The sequence below is a fragment of the Camarhynchus parvulus genome, chromosome 8 (assembly GCF_901933205.1).
Source record: "Camarhynchus parvulus chromosome 8, STF_HiC, whole genome shotgun sequence".
Taxonomy (NCBI): Eukaryota; Metazoa; Chordata; class Aves; order Passeriformes; family Thraupidae; genus Camarhynchus; species Camarhynchus parvulus.
In genome coordinates, this window is record NC_044578.1 from 13,938,149 (window position 1) to 13,964,793 (window position 26,645).

At 40.8% G+C, this 26,645-nt stretch overlaps 2 protein-coding genes across 3 annotated transcripts; one reads left to right on the forward strand and one right to left on the reverse strand.

Annotated features, from left to right (window-relative positions):
* The first annotated feature begins 194 nt into the window (after nucleotides 1-194).
* Nucleotides 195-13,972, forward strand: SAMD13 (sterile alpha motif domain containing 13). Of its 2 annotated transcripts, XR_004060922.1 has the most exons (5): nucleotides 195-311; nucleotides 1,661-1,741; nucleotides 5,742-5,853; nucleotides 10,673-11,094; nucleotides 12,024-13,972. XR_004060922.1 is itself a non-coding variant. In XM_030953907.1 (4 exons), exons 2-4 carry the CDS (start codon nucleotides 1,689-1,691, stop codon nucleotides 10,814-10,816), a joined length of 309 nt encoding a protein of 102 aa, XP_030809767.1. In that variant the 5' UTR covers nucleotides 195-311; nucleotides 1,661-1,688; the 3' UTR covers nucleotides 10,817-11,829. The 2 variants fall into 2 exon arrangements, 1 of the variants encoding a protein (XP_030809767.1); XM_030953907.1 differs by lacking the exon at nucleotides 12,024-13,972 and having other exon boundaries at nucleotides 10,673-11,829.
* Nucleotides 13,973-19,351: 5,379 nt separating this feature from the next.
* LOC115906414 (uricase-like) lies at nucleotides 19,352-26,472 on the reverse strand. The gene is made up of 8 exons (XM_030953573.1): nucleotides 26,387-26,472; nucleotides 25,750-26,023; nucleotides 24,875-24,991; nucleotides 24,668-24,746; nucleotides 21,375-21,561; nucleotides 20,768-20,891; nucleotides 20,354-20,437; nucleotides 19,352-19,586 (listed from the first exon to the last, which is right to left on the reverse strand). The coding sequence occupies exons 1-8, from the start codon at nucleotides 26,470-26,472 to the stop codon at nucleotides 19,449-19,451; spliced, it is 1,089 nt and encodes a 362-aa protein (XP_030809433.1). The 3' UTR covers nucleotides 19,352-19,448.
* Nucleotides 26,473-26,645: the final 173 nt, after the last annotated feature.

Sequence of the window (26,645 nt, forward strand, 5' to 3'; positions counted from 1 at the left end):
CAGCAGGTAAGCGCTGCCGGGGTGAGCCGCTCGGCGGAGGCGCGGCTCCGTGCCCGCCCCGCTGCCGTGCCCAGCCCGCCGGGCCCCGGGTGTCCTCCCCGCCGGGCGGGGACCCGCCGCGCGGCGCCTTTAACGCGGCGGCCATGACGCGGGCGGTCCGTGTGTGGCGGGCGCGTCACGGGGCCGGGCGGGGCCGCTCCCGGTGTCACTCGGAGCCGCCGCGGAGCGCCCGCTGCCGCCGGGGGGCGGGGGCCGCGGGCTCCGCCGCTCCGCAGCAGCCGGTAGCCATGCGCCGGTTTAGTTGCTCGTAGGTAGGTTTTTCTGCCTTGCTTCCCTCGCCCCCAGCTAGGACTGACAATGTGGTGCAGTGCGAGCGGGTGCCCGGGAGATGCTGAACGCGTGTGCCAGCCCCGGCGCAGCCTGGGGAAGCGGAGCCCCGGGAGCCCCCGCCGCCCGGGCCCGCGGGCTCCGCGGGAGTGCCCGCCCCGAGCCCGGCGGCTGCGGGCCGTGCGCGGCCGCGGCGCGGGGCGTTCCGCAGGTAGGCTGGTGCGGGTGTCGTCTGCAGTCACCTCAGGTGAACCGAGAAGTGATTTCAGGCAATTCGTGGAGTTGTTTGGTCAGCGGTGCAGGAAGAAGCATCTTTTCGATTAGTTTGTTACTGTGTTCTTGGTGCTTTACGCGCTTCTACGTGTATAATAAAGGGTCGTCTTTTTTTTTTCCTTTTTTTTCCCCACAGCAATATTAATTGCTATTCTCTATTTTTGCAAAGTTTTAGCTGAAGAGCATGATTTCCCTATTCTGTATCCCAGAGCTTTGAGACATTTCCCTGGCATCCATTAATGCTACAGCAAGAACATCATGAGTCCTTGGTCCGTTCTCTGGTGCTCTCTGAAATAGAAATGGCTTACTTGAGGACGGAAAGGAAAGGCTTGGGTTATTTCTGCATGTTCCGTGGAGTGATGGAAAAAGCTATGTGGTGCAGGTACTCCAGCGTACTGCAAGGAAGGAAGCAAACTGGATTTTTTCCTGTGTCCTTCATGTGCTCCTTTCCTTTTTGGAGTTCAGTGTAGCATACCTATAGAAGAAGCTGCTCTAGTGCAGGAAGGGAGGTCTTATGGTTTAGGCCTCAGGAGTTTGGGGCTCAGTTAGTAACTGTTTACCAGCTTTATTTGCACAATGGGTATAAGTGACATGCTCATCTGTATCCAAGTCCACATTTGTAATACAAGGCTATGGATTTCCAAACCTTTCTAAAGATCTTCCATCTGTTTGGATCCTCTGTATCACAGGATGACTGAAGACCCATCAAGCTCTTGATACGCAGCTATATATTGCACATCAATCTCCATGTATTTGAATACATACAGTTTGATCAAAATTTTAACACTTGTGAAAAGGATTAAATGTAGTATTACTTTCCTTGATTTTCAGGCAAGAATTATTTCTTGTGTTTGAAGCACAGATCAACTTTCTTTTTTAGTTCATTGGCTACTATCAGCTTTGCCAGGCTTCCAGGGAAATCAGTCTTTGACAGCACTGTTGCTCTCAAGTGGAAACATGCATGTGTCCCTGTAGAATGCTTGTTTCTGTTACGTTACACTGCACTGGTCATACTACCAGTTATTAAACACAGCTTTTTTTTTTCCTCCCTATCAATCAGTTGCTGAAGTAAAACTTCTATCCTCCCCATGCTAACTGTTGACATGGAAAACAAGGAAAATGGCTCTCTGGATGTCAAAAAGTAAGTGTTCCTTTTACATAAACAGCACATGGATTTTGAATGTAGTTTTCCTTTTAACTAATGTGGTTGGCAACAGTGCCCATCTCCATCTTTGTGCATTTCAAATCCTCCCTCTTTTTAATGACTTCTATTGTATTTCAGCTTTGAAATAGAAGAGCCCAGGGCACTGAGCTGATTAAAAGTGATATGTGGTAGGACTGTATAGCAATGAAGAGATGTAGAAGATAGTAACTTGAGTTAGGAGTACGTTTTTTCTTTTCCTCTCAACCAGACACTAAAGCAAGTGGTAGCACTGTAGTCAATACTGTGCCTCTGCTCACCTGTCTGTCAGTGGCTTTTGCAGAACCAGTGCCTAATGGGAGAAGTGTGCTGCATGGAAGTTACCTCTCTGTGCCCTTCTCTGCTGACAGCCCACCTGTCTGGGGCTCAGTAGTAGCAGGATATCACTTAGGTGTCAGTTCCCTTCTGAAACAGATACTTTAAGCTGTTTATTGGAGAAGCCTGAAGTTGCTGGGGTTTTATTTCAGACCTAGAGGGGAATAAGGCAGAGACATGGTGTGTGTTGCTCTACAGCTTTCTTTTGTGCGGTAAACTACAGGCTAAGGCATAGAAGTTTTTTGTAAGCATTTATTTAAGGTCAGAAATTCTTTAATTAGGACTAACAACTCTGAATGACATTATAGTCTGAGAAGTGAAATTCTGTGGGAAAAAATCTGGCCTTGCTGCTTTAGGATTACAGAGGCCATGGTGAGAGAGATGTACACATATGTGTATATATATTAAAGGAAAAGAAAGACCATAAGAAAAGATACTAGAGTAAGCTCTTAGTCTGTTCTGTCAAGCTGCAACACTTTGTGCAGCTGCACCTCATTATTCTCTTTCAGATCTCTCTTACATAAGCTGTCCAAGAAAACGTGACAGTGCATAGGCTACCAGGCACTAGAGTAAGGTAAATAACAGTGGTCACTTCAGGCTACTGATAAAACACCTGATTATGAAAAGCATCAAAAGATCTGATGGCAGCCATTAAAATCAGCATCTTCCCCCTTCTCTTGAGACACTGGCTGCACCACACCAACATAAAGAGCATTTTCCTGTTCAGTGACTATGAATAATTATCTTGTGTCCCTTAGAAACCACCTTCCCTTTGACCGGCTGGTTTGTACAATGAGCACTCTGGGGTGGGAGGAGAAAGGCAACAGTCAAAGCAGGGACAGTTTATGTTTAATCATATTCCCCAAGGCTTGGGTGATAAAGACTCAACCACTGATTGCTAAGGTGGCCTTTTAGAGTGGAAGGAAATTGTATTTAAACTGTGGGGCTGTGGTTTCTAGATGAATGTATATTGTATGTATGTGGGCATATCTACAAAGGAAGTATTTGACACTTTCTTGAAGTGCCTATAAATAAGCTGGATAAAATCTGTTTGTTCTCAGCTATATCCTTTCAGACCTTGCTGCTTCTGCCACATGATGGCAATAAAGGCACAGGGACAGTGGTGAAAAACAGACAAGCCTAATTTTTATTCATTGTTAATGCATCTAGTATACAGTTTCAAAGCCTAAAATGCCAGTCCTCGTAAGATTTTAAAGCATCCAGGATGTGAGGCATAAGCCAGTGTATGGCTAAGCCATGGATGTTATATATTCCCTTGTCTTGACTAAGGAATAAAGCCATGTCAGCAGCAGTGTGAGGAGGAGACTAACAAAGTCTACCAGCAGAATGAGCATCTGTGTGGGTAGATGGGTTAAAATCCAGCCAGCCTCCAGCAGTCTGCCACATGCCTTCCAGTCTTCTGCAGCTGTAGCTGTGGAAATTGGCTCCACTTGAGGTCCAGCATGATGCTATTCCTTGAGGCAGGAACTTGCAATTAATTTCTGCGATTAATTAGTGACTGAGGTAGAGCCCCTGAAGACATTGCAGTTGAGCCCTAGATGGGGCTGGACTTGGACCAAGCTGCAGCTGCCTAGTGATAAAAGAGGAGCTACAAGAAAAACTAAAGCACTTGGGCTGAGATAAAAAATTGTGGAAGGAGGGTTTGGGGCCATATTTAATTTGAAATTAAAGTGTTTGGAGAAGTAAGCAAATTACAGTTAAGTGATATTTTTACAGACTGACTCTTTTATTTGCTGTTTTAAGAAAGGTTAAATTCAATTTGTTTGTTTTTTAACTGAGTGGTTGGCATTTAGTTTATTTTTTTTTTAGTAAAAAGTGAGTAATTGAAAATGACAGTCTGTTTCTTAAGGAAAATGCAAAGATTTAAATATAATTCCTCTAATGCTGCTTTTATAAATACATGCAGATTTTGTGTGGCAGTTTTCACATTTTACTTCTTAAGCCTCAGAATGTGCACAACACCAAAAAATCTTATTTGAAAGGCATTCTTTGATTAAAAAAAAAAACACAGGAAAAAAGTGCAGCTCTGATAAGGCCATATAGTCTCATTTTCAATTTTGCTGAGTGTTACTTTCTGTGTAATCACGATCAGTGGAGCAATTCATGAAGTAAGTCATCATGTGATGAGCAAAAGTAAGAAACTGTTCCTCATTGCTCAGAGATCTGTGATAAATGAAAGAAACTGCTTTTAGAAGGCCCAGTGTAATACAGGCTGCAGATGATCCCTGTGCTCAGATTTTGTTGCCATATTGACGGACACGTTTCAGGAGTTTGGGGACGTGCAAAGATCATTGTTTCCATGCGTCCTCCTTCTCAGCACTCAGATAGTTGTAGAAATAAGAATGTTATAGAAACAGCAATGGGAGGCACTCTATGTATAGATTGCATTTGGCTGCTTTGAAAAATGGTCTGCACTTGATTAATCTAGTTATTTTGCTGAAAAACAGACAAGTCTAGGCAAGGCAGAGATACTGATAGTTGGAAAAGAAAAAAGTGAAGGACAGAACAAAAGTATTGTCAGGAGAATATAATCTGTGCTTCTTTTCCAGCTGGTGCTGTTGAAATCAAAGTCCTGCCTCTAAGCTTCAGACCAGAAAATGGACAGGATTCTGACACCTGCCCTAATCTGTACATTTTCAATATTGCTTCATTAGCATTATGGTTAAGCAAGTATAATGATGGGAAATATTTGGCATGAACTTCAGGACTTCTGGTTGAGGAAACATGTTGAAGAAGCTCTCTCTTTGATATCTTGCTCTTCATTCTCATAAATTGCAGTAGAACAGGCAGTCAAGCTCACTATGTGTTTTTTTTACCAAAAAATTTTAGATACACCAACCTTATCTTTGTGACAGGGTGATTGTAGTTTGAGGAAAAGAAATGCAGGATAAGGATAATAGTATGAATGTTTTGTGGAAAACAATTGCCTGAGGTTAAGCACAGAAGGAATTAATTCTGATTGTGTTTAACAGATGTTTTCTCAGATGCACAGCTATTTAAAAAGTCCATAGATTTGTCCAAAGATGAGTCTGACAACAGTTTTGGGAAATTTTCTATATTGAGAATTAGTGCAATCATTTGGTACCTCTTTTTTGTTTTGGTTGGGGAGTTCTGTTTGTTTGTAATTGATTTGTTGTTGTTTTGCAAGGTAAAGATGCCTACCAGTAATTTCTACCCATGTTACAAGGGCAGTCTCATCTGTGTGAAGAATAATCCACATATAATTCTTTAAGTACTTGGTAGCTGGAAGCAAGCTGCAGGCTTGAAAGGCAGGAGTTTGGTACCCCAGTTATGGCAGTTCTCATTCTCCAACAGCAAAGACAGCACACTTGTATGAAGATCCAAACTGATTACCTTTGGCTGATGTGAAGATTCATATACTTTCTTCTTTTCTGAAAGGAGAGGGGTCTCAGTTTTCCCCAGCATCAGATGGAATGTACAAGAACAGGAGACACTGTTCTGTGTTGGAGTGGGGGAGATCTATCAAAGAACAATTTTCCTGCAGAAACAAGGAAGGAGGGGCACGTACATGGGGTGTGCACAAAGCAGCAGCAGATGTTCTGCACACCTTTAGTGATTACTTGTCTGAATTTGCACTTTGCAGTTCATTGGAGAATGGGAGACCTCTGGATCCTGCTGACTGGGCTGTTACTGATGTTGTGAATTATTTCAGAACAGCTGGATTTGAAGAACAAGCCAATGCTTTTCAGGAACAGGTAAATCTGTTAGCAAACACCTTTTGACTGCCACCAATTTCTCACATTGACAATTTTTGCTGTGAGCCTGGTTATATACTGTAAAATGGGAGAGAAAATCCCACATTAATGGCAGGATTTGAGTCTGTTATTGGGTGACAATGCATGGGACTGTGATCTCTGAGTGATGCAATAATCTCTCTTGTTCTGCAAGCTGTGGATAATGAGTTGGAGTTTGTTTAAGATAGTGTTCAGAAAGGTGAGAAATCTAAATAAATTTTCTGGCTTGAACTCAGTCTCCCTATACAACCCACTCAGTTTCACTGTCTTGTTATTTAAAATGTGAATGGTGTTTAAAATGTGAATTCCCTTCTTTCTTAGTGTATTGTGTAATTACACTCATGAGTATTTATAAAACCTGGGGCTTCTAAGCAACAACGTGAGTGTGAAGGCATAGGGTGACAAAGGGGCTGCTGTGTCACACTGAACTTGGCAGCACAAGTGAATATGGAAAGATCAAGTTGGCACTAAGTTGGCAGAGGAGCAGCATGTTTGCAGGACTCAGTCTGAGAAAAGGTCGAGTCTTTGTTTCTGGGCCTTGTAACTGCTGATACTAATGGAAGGCTTCTTTTGGTAGATTAGATCAGCAAAGAGCTTAACAGTCAGGTGGCCCATTGTAACTCACCTGCCAGCAGCTGGGGCTGTGTGTTAGTGGGGCAGAATTGGGAAGTCAGCTTACTTGGCCTACAGCCCACCTATTCCATAGAGAAGTAACTTACATCAGATTGGCAGTTCAGCACCTCCCCAGATAAGTCTGTAGGCTTGTGTGTGACTACCAGGAAATTAGTCACCCACGCTTGTAATTAGTTATCAAAATAGATGGCTCGACCTTCCAAGGTACTGAGCTGGTGCAAGTCACTGGCAGCTTTGCAGGGAGACTGTCCATTGCACGTGAAATAACATCGTGGTTGATCAGGGTAATGTTGCTGACCTTCAGCACCCCGCCTGTGAAATCCGATCTGATTAACTGATGCATATAACAAAGTATCTAAATTTAGTTCTTTGTTCTTGAGGGTGAAAAGCCGGGTGTTGGGTGATTCTCTAGCAGGTTGAAGAAAAGGTTCTTTCTGCAGCTGCTGCTAATTTTTCAGAATTTGAAGATGAGTGAACAGGCTAACAAGGAAAATGTTTGAGTGTGTCCATTCCTTAATGCCAGCACCCATGTCACGAAAGCTCTGGAAATGTGGCTTAAAAACTACACAGGCAAAGTAATTGTGGTCTCTGGGAGTCTTCTCCTTATAGTGACAGGTACCTCTGTCTTCCATCAAATATCTTGACCTCTTTGCCTCACAGCTGGCTTGTCAATAATGTTGAACTAATTACTACTGATTTTGCAGCAGAAAGGTGAGGCTAATTTCGGAGTTTTGGCAAATCAGTATGCAACAGCAGCCTTATAGGCTTTATTAGTATTTTGCAATGAGGATAAGTGGCTTCAGTAGGGTAAATGAGGACTCTACTGGGACAGCCATGTGCAGAAATGTGGCTGTGATTCCACTGCCAACTTCACCTTATGCTAAAACCTTGGAGAGAGAGGCTGACAGCTGCCACCAGGATGTGGCCAGGAGCTGAGGGATGGATAATCGCAGCAGAAGTCATTGCCACTTCCTTCCTCCTCTCCATCAGCAGCATGAGGAGCAGCAAGTGCCTGGTTCTATGTGCCAGGTTTGCCAGCCTTTTCTCTGTCTGCATCAAGAACAGCCCCATAAACAATCCTCTCCCTAACTTCTTATCAGTGGTGCTGTTCACTTTCTTCTACACTATCTGCTACCACTAACTTTACCTGTGTTCTTACAGTATTTTTTGTCAGGATCTCCCAGGTATGGCAGTGCAGACAGGTTCATTTTGAACCCTTAGCCATCCTCTGTCTGTAGAGCACCAGGTATGCAGCTGCAATTCTGGCCATCTCTATTTTCCTCTGTCATAGTTGCCTGGGCCCCAGAAACCCAGTTTCATTTGATCTACTGCCCTGAATATGTACTGGAAGAAGAATGAGATTGTAAGCAGTAAAAGAAAGTATTCAGTTTCACCTACAACACTGGGAAATTGTTTTCCACTGAACTGCTTCAGTAGGGGTAGCACAATGGTTTCCTTACAAAGTATCCTTAGCCCAGAATGTAATCATGACATCTATTATTACACTGAGCTTTAACACAGCAGTAACTGGGTCCACACTTTCCTTTGATGAATCTGAATATGTCTGGACTCACCTAAAACAAGTGACTCAAAAGGTCTTTAAGACCTGAATTTTTGTACAGTGCTTTAAGGATAATTAGAAGACATTTTAAGGGCTGCAAAATGTTTTATTAAAACTCTATTATAAGTGCTGGTAAGAAGTGATGCTTGTATGATGATTATCTGTTATTCCTTCTTGGAGTTCCACTGGTGGCAGCAAATCAAAAGAGCTCACTGATGAAAACAGATTCAGCTGAAGGATGTTGCCAATTACAAAATCCATAAACATCAGCAAGCAAATCAGACAAGCCAAGAAGTTGAGGACACAGGATACCTGAAGAGGGAGGAGTAGCAGCTGCAGGACGAGGGTGTGGACACTTCCAGAAAAATACAGCCTGCCAATTTGTGGCTGAGCTTTCTGTAGGAGCCCTGGAAGCACAGGGGACTGTGGCTCACTCCAAGACTGAAGCTGTTTACAAGGTCTCAAGATGTGCTCGTGCTCTGAGCTTTCTTATGGCCCATGTGACTTCTTGAGCATTGTGTTGTGATATGCCCAGGTGACCCAGTGCTGGTTTGCTGGCCTTACTGCAATGCCTTACTAGAAGGGAAACTGGGGTTTGACATCAGCTGGTGTCCCCTGCTGCTTTCTGGCAGAGCCACAGTAGGGAGGAGCACATGAGTGTGCTGGCTTACTATAAAACTTTGCACTTCTCAGTCACTAAGAGCAGAAGGGATGGTGGGGGACTTGAAGCTTAACCAGTCCCCTGCTTATTTGCTGAAGACAGTGTGATATTGGTGTTGAGGTCATCCTGGCACAGTGGGGAATTACTGTTAGCTTGAGTTGTGCAGAGAAGTCTCTCTGCAGTTAACATTAAAAGACATACTGAGAGAAAGCATTGAAATTGCACCCTGAAAGAAATCCAGAAAATAGAGAAGTCGCAGAGAAGAGATCAGAGAAGTCACCAGAGCATACAAAATCTTACCTGGTGCAAAAAAAGGGTGTGACATTTCTGCAGGATCAGGCAAATGTGGAAAACTTAAAGGAAGTGAGAGAGGTAAAGCTTACAATTCACACAAAGATATAAAATGCTTGAACTCTGAATATGTAATCACTCCTTCCTACACAGATGTGTTTAAAGAATCAGTTTTCTATTCAGTGGAAGTCTTAGTAGTTACCAGGATTTCTAGAAAACACAGGGAACCCTGTGGAAGAAGAAGGGAAAGGAATAGATGCTTTTTTCCTATTCTTGGAGTTTCTCCTATTCCAGGTACTGGATTTACTCCATTTGGATCCTACCAAGCTGGAGGCTGTTCTTCCTCCATAGCATCGTTGAACAGCAGCAGAAAAGGCAACTTCAGATCGGTCATAGCAATGAGCAAAACACTCACTGGTGTCAAAATTCCCACAGAAAGAATTGTGACGAATGGAAAAGAGAGGATAGAAACTGGTTTTAACCATTAACATTGTCACCAGTAATTGGAAAGAGGCACCTGCTATAATTGGGTAAAAAGTTATTGGAAACTTTTTTTCTTTTAGAATTACTGTTACTTTGTGCTCTCCTGAGGGATTAGTAGTTGTATACATTTTGGGAATATTTTTTAAAAATGCCACTTTCAGCTATCTTTGATTATTTTGTGGTTTGTCTATGTATTTTGTATTTATAAACTTTATCAAATTTTAAGAGAGATCTGTCTTGACAAACTCCTGCTGAGCTCTAATAGAAGTCTTCTGTTCATGTTGCATTGTAATCAAGGATTGGATCTCTGATATTTCCAAGATAATAGAAGGCAGTGGAGAGATGTGGGTTCTTTCTCTTCCATTTTGACTTTAAAAATTATTTAGAGGGAGTTTTCAAGCATATGTCAAGATTTTGAAATGGAAAAAAAATCCAAAGCCTACAGAATTTCTAACCTAAACAGGTCAGAAAGTCAAGGTCTGAGAGGAAAAAGAAATCCCACCATATCTGTGATTTACAAGAGGTACTTTAAGCAGGAAAGTGTAGGGGTTGTTGAAACTTAAGCTGGCAAGTTGCTGCTTTTCTCGTTTTCCCTTGAAAGTAGAGGAAGAGAAGTTCTCTCAGTGTGTCAAGTTCTAGTTAGGCCCTTCCAAAATTTCTGATTGCTAGAGTCTTTTCCTTTTTTTCCCCCCACAGGATGCATGGGAAGGTTGGTCTTTTAAAGAAGGCACCTGAAGTTATTAGCAGATATTCACTAGTTTAAACTTGCATATTGCTGTCAATAGTAATTCTTCTGAAATGCACTTCATAAGCTGCATTCTTAGGAGTATCCTTCCCTAAATGGCTGATAATTAGGCATTCTTCACTTGTACCTATTAATTAGGAAAAGGTTTACAAGGAGGGAATTTTGAAATTAGGCTCATTTGGATTTTGGGCTTGACTAAATAGTATTTATGCCTTAGTCAGCACAGGTGAGCACTTGAAAAACAGATAGCAAGCAGAATTTAGCAGCTGTGAACATGGTTTCAGGAAAATCAAGGCTACTATTTTCCTCACTGGTCCTCTATAGTAGCATTCCATTTGTTGCATGACTGTTCTCCTCTGTCAGATTTGTATATTTGTCTTTATCAACTCTTTAATTCTTCTTATAGGAAATTGATGGCAAATCATTACTGTTGATGACAAGAAATGATGTACTGACTGGACTTTCATTAAAACTGGGGCCTGCGCTGAAAATCTATGAATATCACGTAAAACCTCTACAGACACAACATCTAAAGAACAACTCTTTATAGCTAATTGTCTAATTGGGGTCATGCTGTGCCTCAAGGGAAAAATAAGTAATTTGGTTTCATGTGATGGAACTTTGTAAAGAGAGAATATATCTATTAAGAGTTTAAACCAAATTAGAATATATATCCTATTGGATAGAGCTGGCAATATACTATATGCTGAGTCTGAACTGAGAGAGGTGGTGTGTATTTTTTACATAGTACATAATGATTTTCTCTTTTAGGAAGTGTCAATGAGCATGTTGAGATAGCTACATCACTGTATCCAGAACAAAAGGGAGGTATGTCATTCTCATTTTTGAGCCAGACATGTTCTTGATTTCATTAATTAAGATACCAAAAAATTAAACAAAAACAACCCCAAAGTTTACATGCATCTTTAGAGAGAGGAACCAATTAAAGTAGGTTTCGGTTTACACTAAAGACCTACTAAAATTATTACTACTTATAATTTCAGGATGGGACTGACACTTGCCAAGTCACCCTTTTTTGCAGAGGGTCCTATTTTGACCTTATTAAGGTTTACTTGTGGTATGCTGCAATGTTTAAAGCTGTACATAGAACTAACATAACTCCTTCGATAGCAGAAGGTGTTGCTGACAGGTGAAACTGAGTTGTGTATTTTTTGCTGTCCTTCAAATTTTCAGCTTTTCACCTGTTTTTAATAGTAGTCCTATGTAAAATATAGTTGGTTTTTAAGGGTTTGTGTTGCTTTGCAAACAAAAAAGCTTCATTTTATTCATTTTTTAATTTATTATTGTTTCCTAACATTATGCAGAAATTTGTAAAAAGTAAAATTCTGCACATTTTTAATATTGTCTGTCTTTGGTGTTGTAATGATTGATTTTTTAATGCTTTACTTAACACTTTGAATACTTGTTTTAAGAACTGAAAGAAGCTGTCTTGTCCCCATACATCTCTGTTAAAAGAGAGTCATGTTCAATCTGTTTGTACTGGTTCCCTATTTGATAGGTTGCTTGCTATGTCCCAATAAAACATTGCTTATGTTTGGATTCAGTTTACTTTACAGATCTTTTACTTTCTCTGTTGTGGTATATTGGAGCTCCTTTCCTCCATTTTCCTATTAAAAAGGTATCAAAATCTACTTAATATTCTATGTTCTTGTGGTTACTTTTAACATTACCTACCATAATACTTAAAGATTTAATTATTTTTGTTCTTTCTTCTCTGGTGTTACATACTGCTGAAGGAGGAGCCCTGGCCACAGTTCACCAGTAACATCTGTATTGCCCTTACCCGTGTCTGGAGCTGTCAGTGCTGCGGAGCTGCCGTGCTGGCCCTGGTACACAGCGTGGGTCCATTTACCCCAGAATGTCTGGAGACAGCCCAAGCATGGTGCTAAACCCTGTCTGGGCTCACCATCATCTCTGGCCCAGAGAGCTGTGCCATGAGCCCTGAAATGGGGAATGTGGGCTTGCATCAGTGATGCTGAGCAGAGGAACAAGGAAGGAGAAAATAAGTGTGAGAGTGTGGTGAAAGTGGGGACAGGATTCAGGGAGAGGAAGGAGGAACTCCTGCAATCTCCTGCCTGGGTATTGGCCCTGTCTTCACTTTGACTTGGCAAAGTGTGAGGTGGCTGTTCATGCTTGTGGTTAAACGGAGAAAGGGGAGAGAAGAGACAAAGCCTTGCTAATAGTTATGCCATAGGTGAAGCTCTGGTATATGTTATATTACATAAATATATACAGCAGCATGCTTTCTTGGATTCTTCCTAACCTTTACACGGTACAGTGTATTTATTTGGAATTTGAGACAATAGGACAGAGATGTATTCATCATTTCTTTGACTGTCCCTTGTACTGAGCTTACTTCAGGTATTGGTCTGTTAGCAGCAGGTTTGTAAGCCATGGTCTGAATTCTGTTTATGATTTTATTTATAGTTTGGTCATGTCCAGAGATACCTGCTGGGAGTAGAGCTCTGCTGGAAGACTAGATTCAAATAGAGATCATCAACCCTGCCTTGGGGAATTTTGAGCTATAGTCTGTATCTGGCTAATTTTAGATTGTAATTTAAAAATTATACATGAAACCCCTAAATATTTTAATATAGAATTAGGTATGTTTATGAAAAGGATCATGAAAGTAGCCTGGACGTGCCAACCAGCACTGTATGTGTAGAATTATTTTGGATGAGAATACATAGTGCTGTGTTATGGTAGGATTAATTGAATATTCTTTTTTTCTCCATTTGCATGTTTGGTATGGGATTTACATTTTGTGGTCCTATGGAAGACAGAATTTGAAGTAAAATGTACATATTCCAAGAGGGAGTAAAAATCTCCACTGTGCAGACATGAGAGTGCATTTGATGACTACTGAACAAAGTTCTTTCTTTTAATATGTTTAATGAGCAAATGAACTGCATTCAGAAACATCCAGATTTTATTTCCCCTTTGCTCAGCACCACTGAGTCATACAAGTAAAGGCATAACAGAAGTCTCATTGCAAGTGCAAAAGGAATTTGGAAAATATTGGTCAAAACTGTGACAATTTTTTTACTGTCTCTGATTTTTATTGTAGTTTCCTACTGTTCTCTGAGCTTTCTAATGCTGCTGTTTGTGTAGTTGACTGTTCTGGTTTTGTCTCTTACATTCTCTTTGCTGTTTCTGGGAGAACAAAAAAATCTAAGAGACTGAAGGGTTTAAAAGAGGAAGTCAAAGCCAGATTATTTTTAGCTACCATTCCTCTTGCAGAAAACACAGCTGCTGTTGAGATGAGGAAGCAACTGATAGGCATTACTGGATACCATGTCAGTACTGCAGCTCTGAGTTGCAGAGCTATGCAGGAATCCAATTTAAATCATGCCCTTGTATGTGCCTGCAGCTGGGAGAGTCCCTCTTCCTTAAAAGCCCTGCCTGTGCCCTGGGTGATGGTTAAGCTGCCAGCCTCTGACTGCTCAGCTGATCCAGGGGGTGAGTGTGATGAAGGTCTTGGCTTTTACGCTGGATCACAATTTAGAGAGTGCCCTTCTCCTGGAGGCAGCTTTAAGGACTAAAGCAGCACTAAGCTCCCCTGCCCTGCTGTCGGTCAGCACAAGAGGAGTCATGCTGCAGCCAAGGTCTTCCCTGTCCCTCCTCTCTCCTAATATCAGAAGTGCTTATCTATCAGAATCTTTTATATGCTTTTAAAATTATTTCAAAGCATTACAATATGTCTGTTCTGGTATGATGGGTGTGAAATATACAGGAATTGTTCATCAGCTCTGGTCACTCTCCTCTCAAGCTATGGATGCACAACATGGCACATTCTCTTTGCATCCAGACAGAGCCAAGTACCACATGTAAAGCATGTGTAAGGCACCTGTCAGCAAAGTATGGGATCTGTGGCAGTACCTGTCCACCAGGATCACTTTCTCAACCCAGAAAAAATGGTTCTGACTGCTTGCTGCTGTCTCCCATGCCTACATGTAATTTGTCCCAGTTTGTCCTAATGTGCTGCACTTGATCAGATTGTAGAAGATTCTTTGCCCATATAATTATAAGACAAGATTCAACAGCTGTAAAAAGGGAGTAAGCCCCCATGCATCACTCCTGGTTAGAAATGACCCTGGCAAAATGACTCATTGGACTGTCAATGTCAGGCATTAATTGCTAAAGGAACTCTTCCTTCTTCTCCCTGCTTTTTCCAGCATGTTCAACCTAATCCAACCTAACCCAAATCCTTTCACTCTTCCTCTTTTAAAAATCAGCATTTAATTGATCTTTTATCTTCAGCAATCCTCTTTCCAGTGTTACACTAAAGTTACAGTGACAGTTGTTTTAAAATCAGAGGGTCTTATTTTCTGTGAGTCTGACAGTGACTGCAAATTTATTTCTCATTTTTCAAATGGTAATATTGTACAACATTTAAAGGCTGAGTCTGAGTAGAACCAGAAAAATGTTATCTTACTTTGTCTTCATTCTGGTTTTTACTTCCAAGTCAGAACAGCAGTTCCTTTTCTTCTGGGAATGGCTTTTGGCCCAAAAGTCATGTGGGAAATGAGATGACTGCAAATGTGCATGTTGGAGGATGTAACAATCACTGGCTCATAAACAGCAGGGTGAGTGGAGCACTGCAAAGGAGGATCTGCTTTACTTTCTCCTTCACCTTGGGCAATTTACACAGGCAATGGATTGGCTTCTTCATCGAATGAGAGGATTTGGTGCTTGGAGATGTGATCCAAGAGATCTCAGCCATGTCCCATTCCATCACCTCTGTGTTGCTCAGTTTGGACAGCAGTTTCTCTAGGGGAAGTGCTGAGGACAGTGGCTGTCATTAGCCCATTGGCAGGGGGAGTCTCCATTGGAAGAATGGGTAGACTGATTTAATAAGTAACTTTCATTCCTATTGGGAAAGTCTGTCTTCTTTTTAATAGTGTAACAAGGTCATTAAATTACTTTTTACTTAGCCCCTATAATTAGGGAGTTGACTTAGTGATGTTCATTTGGATCTTCAATGTGTGTTCAATTCCCAGAATAACATTGGTCTGTAGTTGCTATAAATTTGGGAAATGCAACCTCAGGCACCTGGAGAGGCCAAGGGGAGCACCTTGAAGACTGCAAGGGGTTCTTGGTATCCATGTGAGAGTTTCATTGCTTCTGAAGGCTGCTGATGAGTACTGGAGACCACTGTTGTATTTATATGCTGCTCTTGTGAGCATCCTTGCTGAAGGAGCAGTCAGCAGTTACAACTGCTCTATTACCAGCTGATCTGCTGATAAGGCAGCAGCACATGTCTTGGCATTGGCAGACTTGCATTCATCTCAGGATGTTCTCTTCCCTTTTTTGGATGATTGCTATAATCCAGCTGCCCCTCTATAGAGTACACTCCTTGGTACTTACTATATTGAGGATGCATCTGATTTTAGCAGCTAAATTTTATCAGAAAAGGGAGGGAAGGCTCATCATTTGCACTGATCTTTTGGATTCAAGAGTAACATTGTTTTGTCTTGTCTTCGTGGATGGTGGAAGGAGGAAGGAAGTCAAAGTAAGGAACTTGTGGCTGAGTTTGTTCACAAGCTGGTGGCCAAACTGTGGGGAGAGAGATGTGGAAATGGGTGTGTGCCTGGGTGTAGCAGCCCTGTTTCACAAGGACACTCTTCAAATTCCCTCCTCCCTTCTGCATAAATAGCACACACCAGTTTGCCTGGCCTTTCCTACCTGGAAATATGTGTGTCTAGAGGATTTGAAAACATTGCAGGAGTATAAGGTCATTAAAACTTGAACTCTTGTCTTTTTCAGTCAGATGTAATGTAGAAATTAATTCCTAATGTCACACTTGAGAAGTGGCAGAAGCCTTCCACAGTACTCAGGCACTCTGAATTTCTGTTGTATTTCCCTCGGAATCAAAGGTTGCTCTACCCCCTCGTTTATCTCATTTTGAATCCCTCCAGTATTGTTTGGGTTGTTTTTCTTTTGTTTTAGCAACAACTAACCCCAGATCATGTTTTTTTCTGATGTGATTGACGTAGATTAGTCCTACATACATCAGCTGATCTAGTAAGTGTCATTTATACTTATGTTTTATACACATACGTGTGTGTGTGCATGCACTCAGGTACTTGTGTGTGTCTTTCTCAGGCTGCTATGAATGGTGAATCTCTCAGAAAACATTTTATATTGTAGCTGACATGTGAGCTGATATTTTTGATCCAGTAACTGGAAATATTTCATGTTTCCTTTCTAGATACAGCTGTGCACTTTCCAGGAGGGATATGGTTGGCTATTGTATATATAAAAATAGTGTAATTCTAAATTCAGAAGTATTTGTTTTGAGAATTTTAGCCAGAAACAGTTTTTTGGTCACTTTAAGTAGCTCAGCTTAACCTAGAGTCAGGATTATGTACTCTTGATAAAAGCAAGGTTAAATTAAGAAAGGAAAAAGACAACTCTAAGGAAAAAAAAAAGTTATCTGTAATAGTTAATAAAAACTGGCAGGTTTAAATGTATACTGGAAAGCAGGTAACAATATATATATAATAATACAGTCAGGGAAGACAGATTACTTGTCCTGACCCTGACAGTGACATCTCCTCTCTGTTTTAGGTACTGGCTGATGAGTTTAGCTGGTACATTTTATCTGTGTGACATTGGTTGTGCATGGAGCATGATGAGCAGCTGAAGCAGGCTGTGTTCGACTGTCCTGGGCAGTTATCAGAATTGAACAGAAACAGGATGGGAAAGAATCAAAGACTAAAAAGGTAATATGTTTGTGCACTTGAAATACCCTGTTTCTTGGTAGGAAATTTCATCCCCTATGAACTACTGGGATGTAGCCCAGGACCAGCAAGGTTCATGTTATCAGCAAGAAGTTGTATTTTAAACAGCAATTTTATAACCTGCTAGCTGCTGCTCATTTTCATCAAGTGTGATGGCGTCAGCAAAGCATCACAGCTGCTTCTGAGTAAAACACAGTAAGCAACTTGAACAGCTCCTTAGGACAGGAACTGAAAAAACATCTGTCTGAATGAAATTAATGCAAGTCCATCGTGGAGACTGAATCTAATGAAGCCAATGGGAATTTGGTCAGATTTCAGGCCCAAGTGAGTCTGGCTAACTCACATTTTCACGAATGATTTATGCCACTGTTACCCTAATCTTGTTGCCATATGGGAAATTGGGGCTGCTTCCGATTGCCTGAGTACTTTCTTTAGAAGCAATCTGCCCACGTAAGTGACTCAGGTTTGCAGTGCTGGATGGAGCTGCACTGAGATGCTCCAAAGACGGTGAATGTCTGCCTGTCTGTGGAGGTTTATACAAACTACACTGAATGTGTCTGTGTATGTGTTTGTTGGCCCAGTAAACAACTGCTCACTGCTTTGTGTCCTCATTCTGCCATAGAGGTTAGTCCACCACTACCTTCCAGGGCCACAAATGAAGCACAAATAGTAATGAAAGAAACCTTGTGCCTAATGCAATAAATTTCTTATGAGGTAGAAAGAAAGTTGGTTGTGCAGATCTGCCTTGTTTCAGAGGGAGGCAAATGCTGAAATGTTCAGTAAGATTCTTTTTCATCTATTGGAAGAAAGAATTCATTTGGAAGAAGACTGGTCACTTTTTGAGGTGAAATTGGATTAATTAAAATAGTTCTTTTACTTAAAATGTTCACATTTTTATACAGGTAGTAAATAGTCAAAAGCTACTTTGTTTTTTGATGTTGCTCTTTATTTGCCTTTAAAAGATACATTAATAAATTAAAAGCACCTAGAAGTGACAGAAGTAGCAAGACATAAGCCTGCAAGTACAGTACAACACAATCTAAGAAGGTAAGCAAGAACATCCCCAGGAAAAGCTGGAAGTGTTGTAACAAAGCTTTCAGAATTGGCTGGTGACCAGAGAACATCACAGCTGGGACAGCCTCACTCCGTGGTGTCATTTTTCCTGCTGTTCAGGGCATAGCTCAGGCTGGTGGAGTGTTCTCCTCTTGCATCTGTTATGCCCTGCTCATCAAGGCAAGTTTCTATCTTTCAAAGCACCTCAAAATATCACACAGAGCAGGACATCTCCCCCATTTTTGGTGCCTATGAATTTAATGATTGTACCCAGAGCAGTGCTGCATGTCTGCAAACTCAGGAGGCACAAAGGCAACTTAACTGCAGTTTTTACTTTGGGCAATTCCCACTTGTTTTGTACTCTGTCACATGGAGTCTGTGAAAATGACACTCGAAGAGAACGAGAGAAAGGGTTTGAAGCTGTTGGAAGCTCAGGATGATTCCTATTGCAAATGTGGTAGCCACAGTTTGTGAGATGAGAATCATTGACGGTATTGTTTTATCTTAATGTTCAAAGCTTTCACCTGGGGTAACTAAAGTAAAATATGCATTATCTGTCTGTCTAGTTTTCTCCCTACCCCTCCCAAATGTAATAGGGCTACGTAGGTTGACTCCTACCTGCTCAGAAGTCATGAGAAGATTATTAGAGTAAAGAAAACTATTTAATTAAACCTACAGAGAGAGCCCAAACCCTCAAATCACCTCAGTGATTAATGTAAAAGTACTATAGTAACTACAGTCTGATGAGTAGCAGCCGCGGTCATGCAGTCAGATTACATGCAGAGAAAGTAGTCAACAGCTATAACTATTACAACATAAAGGAGATATGAGAGATGTTTGGTTTTTTCTTTCTCATTTTCTGCTTAAAGGAATCCTGATTCTGACTGATTCCCTGTTCAGTCACTCAGTCAGAACCTCAGCTCTGTAGAGCAGTGTGGTATCAAGGGGTCATGACAGGTTATGTCAATGAAACAGCAAGTCTTATGCCTCTATATTTATTTTACTGAAGAAATATTAATAAAGAGTATATAGAGATTTCCTGATTTTACATGTCAAAAACATGTTACAGACATCAAATTATTTGTTTCATTAAAAGGTCTAGGAATAGCCAGTTTAAAAATTAAATTACCTAATGTTTCCTGCTGGGATTTTCCGAAGAGCTTAGGGCACTTCAGTCTGCAAATCACACTGGAAGTCAGGGACAGACTTTGATTTCCAATTTCCTGAGAGTCCTTCATAAATCCCATGTTCAGGAGTTCATAGAGGGAAAAGTAGTCAGCAATGGAAGAGGCCAGTAAGGAATAAACATTGATAGGAAAGCCATGCTGTTAAGTTTATCAGGAAGGTTGAGTAGAGCCAAGAGGTTTAGTTTCCCTGGGCAGCTGCCAGTCCAAACTGACATCTCCTCTGATCTCTCAGCATTTGGCTTTGCGCTTCAAAAAACGTCTTCCGGCCAAGTGTGCAAGCACAGGAGCCATAAGGAGTTTCCACTGGAACCAAAACCTGAGGGGGATGAGCACAAACACAAAGGTTATGTTTGAGACAGGGATAGACCAGCAGAAAATCATGCCCAGACCTCTTCTCCCTCTTTGGAACATCAGTGGTAGATGCTGACATTATCACAGGTAAGAGTGGATCTATAATGTCCACCTGAAGGAGGGGAAGGATAGGAGAGCACAGTAGCAGAATCACAAGACTTTGGAGGGAGACTAGAGCATAAACAGTCTCTAGACCATCAATGTCAATGGAATAGCCCAATTTTTCTCTTTCATGTGAGGGTAACGTAACAGACTTTCAGCTGGACCTAGCTGGCAGCTACACTGGCTGTGGAGGGAGGAGCAAATACATCTCACCCCCTACCTCTTGCTCTCTGCCTGACCCCAGGCTTGTATCTTATCCACTGTTTGGCTGATCTGGGATGCCACAGTGCATTCTGCTTGGGTAAAATGCACAGGTTGGCATTATAATTGAGAGTCAAATTCAGTGGAGAAAGCAGGAATAATTTTTCAGAGATAGTCTCTGTTACAGATCCTTTTGATGTCCAGAGTATTCCACTTGCCATTTAAATTTTATCAGTAACACAAAAAGACAATTATTTATCCTCCTTTTGTAATCAGTTTAAGTTTCTTTTAGAGGTAATGTGGAGCTTTTACTGGGACTGGGAGAAAGTTTGCTCACTTTAACTCTGTTTTATGTAGAACTGCTGCTATGCTTTGAGGCTGAGTATTTCTAAAGAGGGCAGTCAAGTTGTATTTGAAGCATTTACTTACTTCTTTGTCATTGGTCAAGCCTAGATTCTTCATGTCTACAACATTATAAAAGGTGTTGTTCAAGACGACTTCTATGACCTGTACCTGAAACCATGAAAATGGATGAGACAATGAATTAGGGCACCTTTTCAGTCAGCAGCCTGGCAGGCTTTTCACTCTGTGTAAAAAAGAACAGTGCCACCCCCTCAGTACAGTTGATCAAATGCAATCTAGTGAACATGTGTGGCACACCTTTCACTTTTATTCAAGTGCTGCCAAGAACTGGGTGATGTTCTCCCCCATGGTGTTCCCAGCTGGTGAGTTTCCAGTCTTAGAACTGACAGAGGAAATAACAGTTTCATGTTGGTCTTCTCAGTGGTGCAATTAACATTCACTATTGTTGAAGTAAAACATCATTAGGAGGAAGGAAGATACCTGTGGCACTCTGGAAAGGACAAGCATCTGGATACAGTTGACAGTTTTCTGGTAAGAGGGTGAATATTCCCCACAGTCAGGTGGTCCAGCAAAGGCTTCAAGGATACATTCACGGATTTTTTTCCTAGAGGTAACACAAGTTCTTACAAAACCTTGTATCAGCTGTCTCTGCTTAGATCTGTAATGCTCTGCTGTGGGGTGTTTTTTGTTTATATTTTGCATGTCTTTTCTGACAAATATATAGCCCATGGGATTTTATGAAGAACAAGTTGTACTTTCACCCAAATTCTGTTTCCTCTCCCCACCCCTGCCAGATATATAATTCACAAAAAGGTTTTGTTAAAACTATTTAACAAAATAGTTATTTTATTCTCCTAAAGTGTTCTGTACGGAATACTGAACTGTTTATTTGAATCCTGTCCAATGATGTACCCTTAGAGAGGGAAGTACCCCTAAGACATGCCTCTCAGCCCTTGTAACAAGAGCTTATTGCTGTGAGTGGCTGGTGCACAGCAGCTGTGGATCTGGCCCCTAGACCTTCTGTATTGTTCAGAGGGACTTTGTGAGTATACACTGGGAAATTAATATTACTTGATATAACATATACCATATGCAGTTAAAGTCAAAATCCTTGCATTCGCCGTATGACCATTTGCAGAAGAACTCTCCACATAGAATCCTGTCATGTCTTTCAGGAAGTGTGGTGTGTTCATTCTTGTAGAAGCCTTCAAATCCAGACTGTGTTGTCTTCATAAGTTTCAGGTCCTTAATTCCAGCAAAGACAATCAGAGGGCCTGTGATTGAAAATTACAAGAAACTATGAGCTTCTTTCCACACAAAGAAAGAAATCTTTGGGTGCATACTTGCATTGACAGCTCCAGAGCCAGAAAGCAGACAATAACTTTCTGCACACTGATATTGGCAGAAAGGTAAGCAACAAGACAGAAACTACTGAAGTCAGGCTCAATCTAGAAAATAGAGACTCCCATCAAGTGATCTGCAGTTAAGGAGAACTGAGGATAGACTTTTTTATCTCACTTGGAATTGGGATGTGTGGGGTTGGCTCATGCTGTCAGTTTAGGAATGGCTCTAAAGGGAAATGAAATAGGCTACCAGTGCTGTGATGGTACCTTTTCCAAGAGCACAGACAAACATAAAAATTCTCTGTATAAATACAGAGCCTTAGTCAATTATTTGCTTTAGATACCCATCCTGTTGGGAGTTTTGCATCTCTGAGAATGAGAGCCAGGAGCCAATGCAAATCCCTGCAGTTCAGCTAATGAGCAGGAACTGGCACTGATACAGATGCCACCCACAGGTTCAAACTGACAGTGGCTTTGCTCTTAGCCACTATTTATAAAACAAGCTGTCGAGGATCACTGCTGCATGGGTGGATCATTGTCTTCTAAATACCAAGCAGTTGTGACCTGAACTACTTCTGCTGACACCTTTTGAACAGCAGCTATTTCAATTTCAAACAGTCAGTTATTTAGAGCACACCAAGATGGTAACTGAAAATTTCACTGACCAGAGCTGCCAAAGAGCTTATTCAGAAAAGAGAAACTTCATGGCATGCAGGCTCATTCAGGGCCTGTGCAGATAGTCAGGGCCTGAAGTCCAAGCTGCTGGTTTTGTGCTGCTCTTGGTGCTCACACTCGCTAGTTTAAAATTCATCCTTGAATATGTCAAGTGCATAGCAATTCTGCCTTGGATTTGGAGGACTCACAAATTTTGTCTTTAAATGATGTCTTTGAAGGAATTTATACTGGAAATAATTCCACCGTGGTAGGCATTTCTATATTGCATGGTTGTTTAGACGTTTGGATGTTTTTAAACTGCTCTGTGACTGGATACTACTGACCCTGTATCTTATCTATTTCTTTTCTTGTTTACATTCAGTATTGTTTTTGAGTGAGTCTAAGGAGGTGTATCTATCATTTTGCCTATGTCCTCCTGTTATTTACTAAAGCTGTAAAAAATCTAAAGAGACTGACCTTGGACAGGGTATTTTGGGGTTTGTACAGATCTTGAATAATTCATCACTTGGGTATAAGACTGTGACACATAGATATTAATGTAGTGCAAGTACTATCGGTGAACCTGGAGAAATATTTATCTTATATTCAAATACTCAGACTTATTTGAAAGAGCTCCTTGCAACAAAAGATTGACTGAAAGGCTGGCTGACTGTACAGCAATCAGCCTGAAACTAGCTCCAAAGGAGACAGCACCCAGGGAGGGTTTCCAAGGTGAACAGCTCATGCTGTGCTTTCAGGAGGCTTTGTGCTTGTGCTGTCTTCAGTTGACAAACTTTGATTTGGTGAAGTTACTTAAAATGTTTTGAGTTTCTAAAAAACTCTGAGCCTTTTATCAGCTGGCAAAACATAATTTTATTAAACCTCACTAGGGTTTTCTTTTTCATGATAAGAAAACTATTAAATAATAGGATTAACTGAGAAATGAACTCCTGTGTCTGGCTGATAGGTGCATAGGAGGATGCTAAATATAGAGAACGTTCTCTTAGAAGAAAAATAAAAGTGATTTGAAAATCATCACTTTAGTTATTGTTCACCTAGGCAGGGAATTCTAAAGAAGCAACTAAAGGGCTACATGAAGGGAAGTCTAAGAAGAAAAGGTGGTTTCTTCAGTAAGCCATAAAAGCCTTCTGTTTGTTTAGAATCTGAAGTTGCAGAATTGCCTGTTAAATTTTCATGATGATGAAAAATTTAATACAATCTATATTAAGAGCAACAACTTTTCAAAAATGTATAGACTCTTTTTGTTTGTTTCTTTTTTTTTTTTAATTCAGGTGTCTTTTTTAACATTTTCCAGAAAATACAGTCAATACTGCTGAGGCTGCCAAAAGTACAGCAGTAGTTAATACTAGAGACATTAAAAAAGATGAGGCCAAGAGGCACTGGAGACTTTCTGTGTTCTTTCAGCAGAAACACAGGAACAATGCTCAGATGGATCTTTCAAAACTTGTGTCCTGTCCACAAGTGAAACTGGTCTTGCCACTGGTTCTGGATAGGATGGGAAATAGTTCTAAGTTACATTCATGTAGTATAGCCAGGTACTGAACTAATGCCTAAGCCTTCTAAAGCCATTATGTGAAATGATAGAGTGGCCTCAGCTCGGTTCCCAGTAATCCAGGAGATGCATTAAACAAAACACCATCACAGTGAGACTGAACTTGGGCTTCTGTTGCAAGCTATAGCAAGTAGAGAGAATTTTTACACTGTCTTTGGAATGCCAATTTATGGACAGACAGCTGAGCTTGAAAACCTGTCTTTTAAGTATCACAAAACTCTTGGTCAAGCCAAATACTGCTTTGTTTATGTGTGGTGTGCAAAAATAGTAAGCACACTGTGAAGTATTTTCATGTGAAAAATGGTTCACATGTACACCAGAGTGCTCAAAATGTTCAAGCTAGTCTGGCTTGCAGCAGTGAAATTGCTTTCTTAGAAATAAAATCAGGGCATGTTGACAGGAGTTTGAAAATTACTGCAAAGCAGGCAATTGGCCTGCAGCAGTGTGGTATCAGGTAAGGATCACAGGAGAACACAGGTTGTAGTATAGGGTAGAAAAGGAAGCAGCCTGTTCTCAGAAGGCTGTTAAATCCTGTGGCAGGATGTAACAGTTCTGCTGGATGTGCTGTTGTAACCATTGCATGTTTGGGATATAAATACAAATGTGAGCTACATTAGTTCCTCAGCCATGTCTCAGAGATCAAGAACGTCAAAATTACACTATAAAAGTCTTCTTTGCTTTAGACCTCTGGAGCAGTTTGGCTGTGCCCTAAGCCCTATAACACCCTCAGCTATCTCTAAAGCCATCTTCATCTCTCATTGGCAGAAATATTTACAGAGAACTAGGGGATGCCGCCAATTCTTTTCTCACCATTCCGGCACTGCTCAGCTTCACAAAAGCGGGTCCCATCAGGAACACATATGAATGAGTGGATGTGGGGAACGCCATCCTGCAATTTAGAGCAGACATGTAGGTAAAAGTGCCATAAATATTATTACGTTAATTTGAAAACAAGAGCTAAGAGAGTGAGGAATGACTACAGCATAAACAAATGGAATGTATTAGTATTTTAGATACCTCATGCAGACGTTGCCATGGTACTTCTTGAACGTAGGCTTTGACGTATGCCACTTGGCAAAATGTTGTCATGAAGTGATTGCAGATATCTATAGCAAATTGTTCTAAACTTGAGATCTAAGGCAGCAAACAGTATTATTAGAAAGAAGCAATAACTTCATGTACAAAAGTAGATTTTTCTGGTTGTTGTATCTGAGAAGAATCAGTGTGGTTTAAAACACATTTCTCTTATTTCTAGCTTGGCTCTCTGTGCCCAGTCATTTGACCAGTTTGCAGCATATGCTGCAAATAGCAGCTATAGTTGTGTCAAAAATCTTCCATTCTGTGGTACAGTGAGCTGCAGTTCTTGGACTGAGAGAAAATGCTGCAGGAGTCTTATGCTTTGAGGATATAATGCTGAAATCATAATTTATCGCAATTATTCTGATTGATATGGTGATATGCTAATTAAGTTTTACAGGGTAAAGATGGGATTCCATTATGGAGAAATATAGTGCTACAGATTGTCATTATGATACATGCAGTTGATTGCAGTAAGAGCACAGAAGAATTAAGAGGAGTCTCATACTTTGAGACCTTCTCTTTAAAAATACTATATAGGAATAATGTGGGATTATGGGCTCTTAATTTGGAAAAAAAAAAAATGGCTTTTATATGATAAATCCACAAAAACCAGTGCTAGATCTTGAGAAGAAAGGCTTTGGAAAACTAAGAAAGAATCCACAGGACAAGCAGTGGAGGAGGAAAACTAAAATCACTGAAAATTACTTTGGTACTGGTCTGATATGCAAATTGAAAATAAAAAGTTAGTATAACAAATACTTCCAAATGAAGGTGTAAGAAACAGCAAGGCTAGTTAAAAAATAAAAAAATACCCCATTTTTTTTGGCCAGCACAAGGACAATATTCTTTATGGTGTCTGTAGGTATCACAAGAGAATTGTTTCCTTCCAGGTACTCCTGAGGAGAAGTCAGCCGGAGATGTGCACACACTTCCACTTCTTTAACAAACTGCTTCTTTCCTTCTTTATGAAGGCGAAGGAACTTTATTGTATTCTTGCCATATTCACAGTTGAGGACTTCAAGGTCCTTGATCTGCAAAGAAAACACGTGGCAGTAGTAAAGAAATGCAGTGGAAGCCTGCGTTATGCTGTCATGAAACAATGTCAGTGAAATATAAACAGTGCTTATGGCCTTTATTTTTGTAGTTAGCCATGATAATGAGAATATTTTCATTATAAATTGCAGAGTCCTGACAGGAAGAAAAAATGCTTTAGGAGACTATTATTGTATTAGTAGCAGCTGAGATAAAATTTTGAAATTTTCTGGGGAACAGATAATAGAACAGGAGTCACAGTGAACTGATCTCTCATTTGTCATCTGTGAATTAGTCCTGACTATATAGACCTTCACTGAGTCTCTTCTCTGGGATCATTGGTTTTGTTTGCTTTAAGCCCTGTTATCAAGTTTTACCCTGCTTCTGTCAAACACACCCCATTTACACATCTCTTACAGTGTTGGAGAGGCTGTACTAGCAAGGTGACAAAATTCTGCAAAGGTTGTGAGGATTTCTGTTTTGCTGAAATAGCCAGAGGTCATTGCACTAGACTTTCCATGAGGTTGAAATATCCCATACTCCATATGAACAACTTTTAATGTAAATCAGCCCCTTTTCATGTAGGCATAATGAGAATGGAGAAAGAGCACTTTCCACACCAAAATATAAATTGAAGCTTTTTTTGTGTAAGTTGCTAAAAGATTATCAGATGTGA

Bases quoted from the DNA above. Each gene is read 5' to 3' on its own strand.
- LOC115906414 (XM_030953573.1), bottom strand. From the start codon at position 26,472: ATGACCTCTGGCTATTTCAGCAAAACAGAAATCCTCACAACCTTTGCA. The intron at 24,747-24,874 runs GTATCTAAAATA...TCTAAATTGCAG, and splicing joins CATGGCAACGTCTGCATGAG to GATGGCGTTCCCCACATCCA. The intron at 20,438-20,767 runs GTATCTTCCTTC...TCATGGTTTCAG, and splicing joins TCCTTTCCAGAGTGCCACAG to GTACAGGTCATAGAAGTCGT.
- SAMD13 (XM_030953907.1), top strand. From the start codon at position 1,689: ATGCTAACTGTTGACATGGAAAACAAGGAAAATGGCTCTCTGGATGTC. The intron at 1,742-5,741 runs GTAAGTGTTCCT...TGCACTTTGCAG, and splicing joins GGCTCTCTGGATGTCAAAAA to TTCATTGGAGAATGGGAGAC. The intron at 5,854-10,672 runs GTAAATCTGTTA...TTCTTCTTATAG, and splicing joins CCAATGCTTTTCAGGAACAG to GAAATTGATGGCAAATCATT.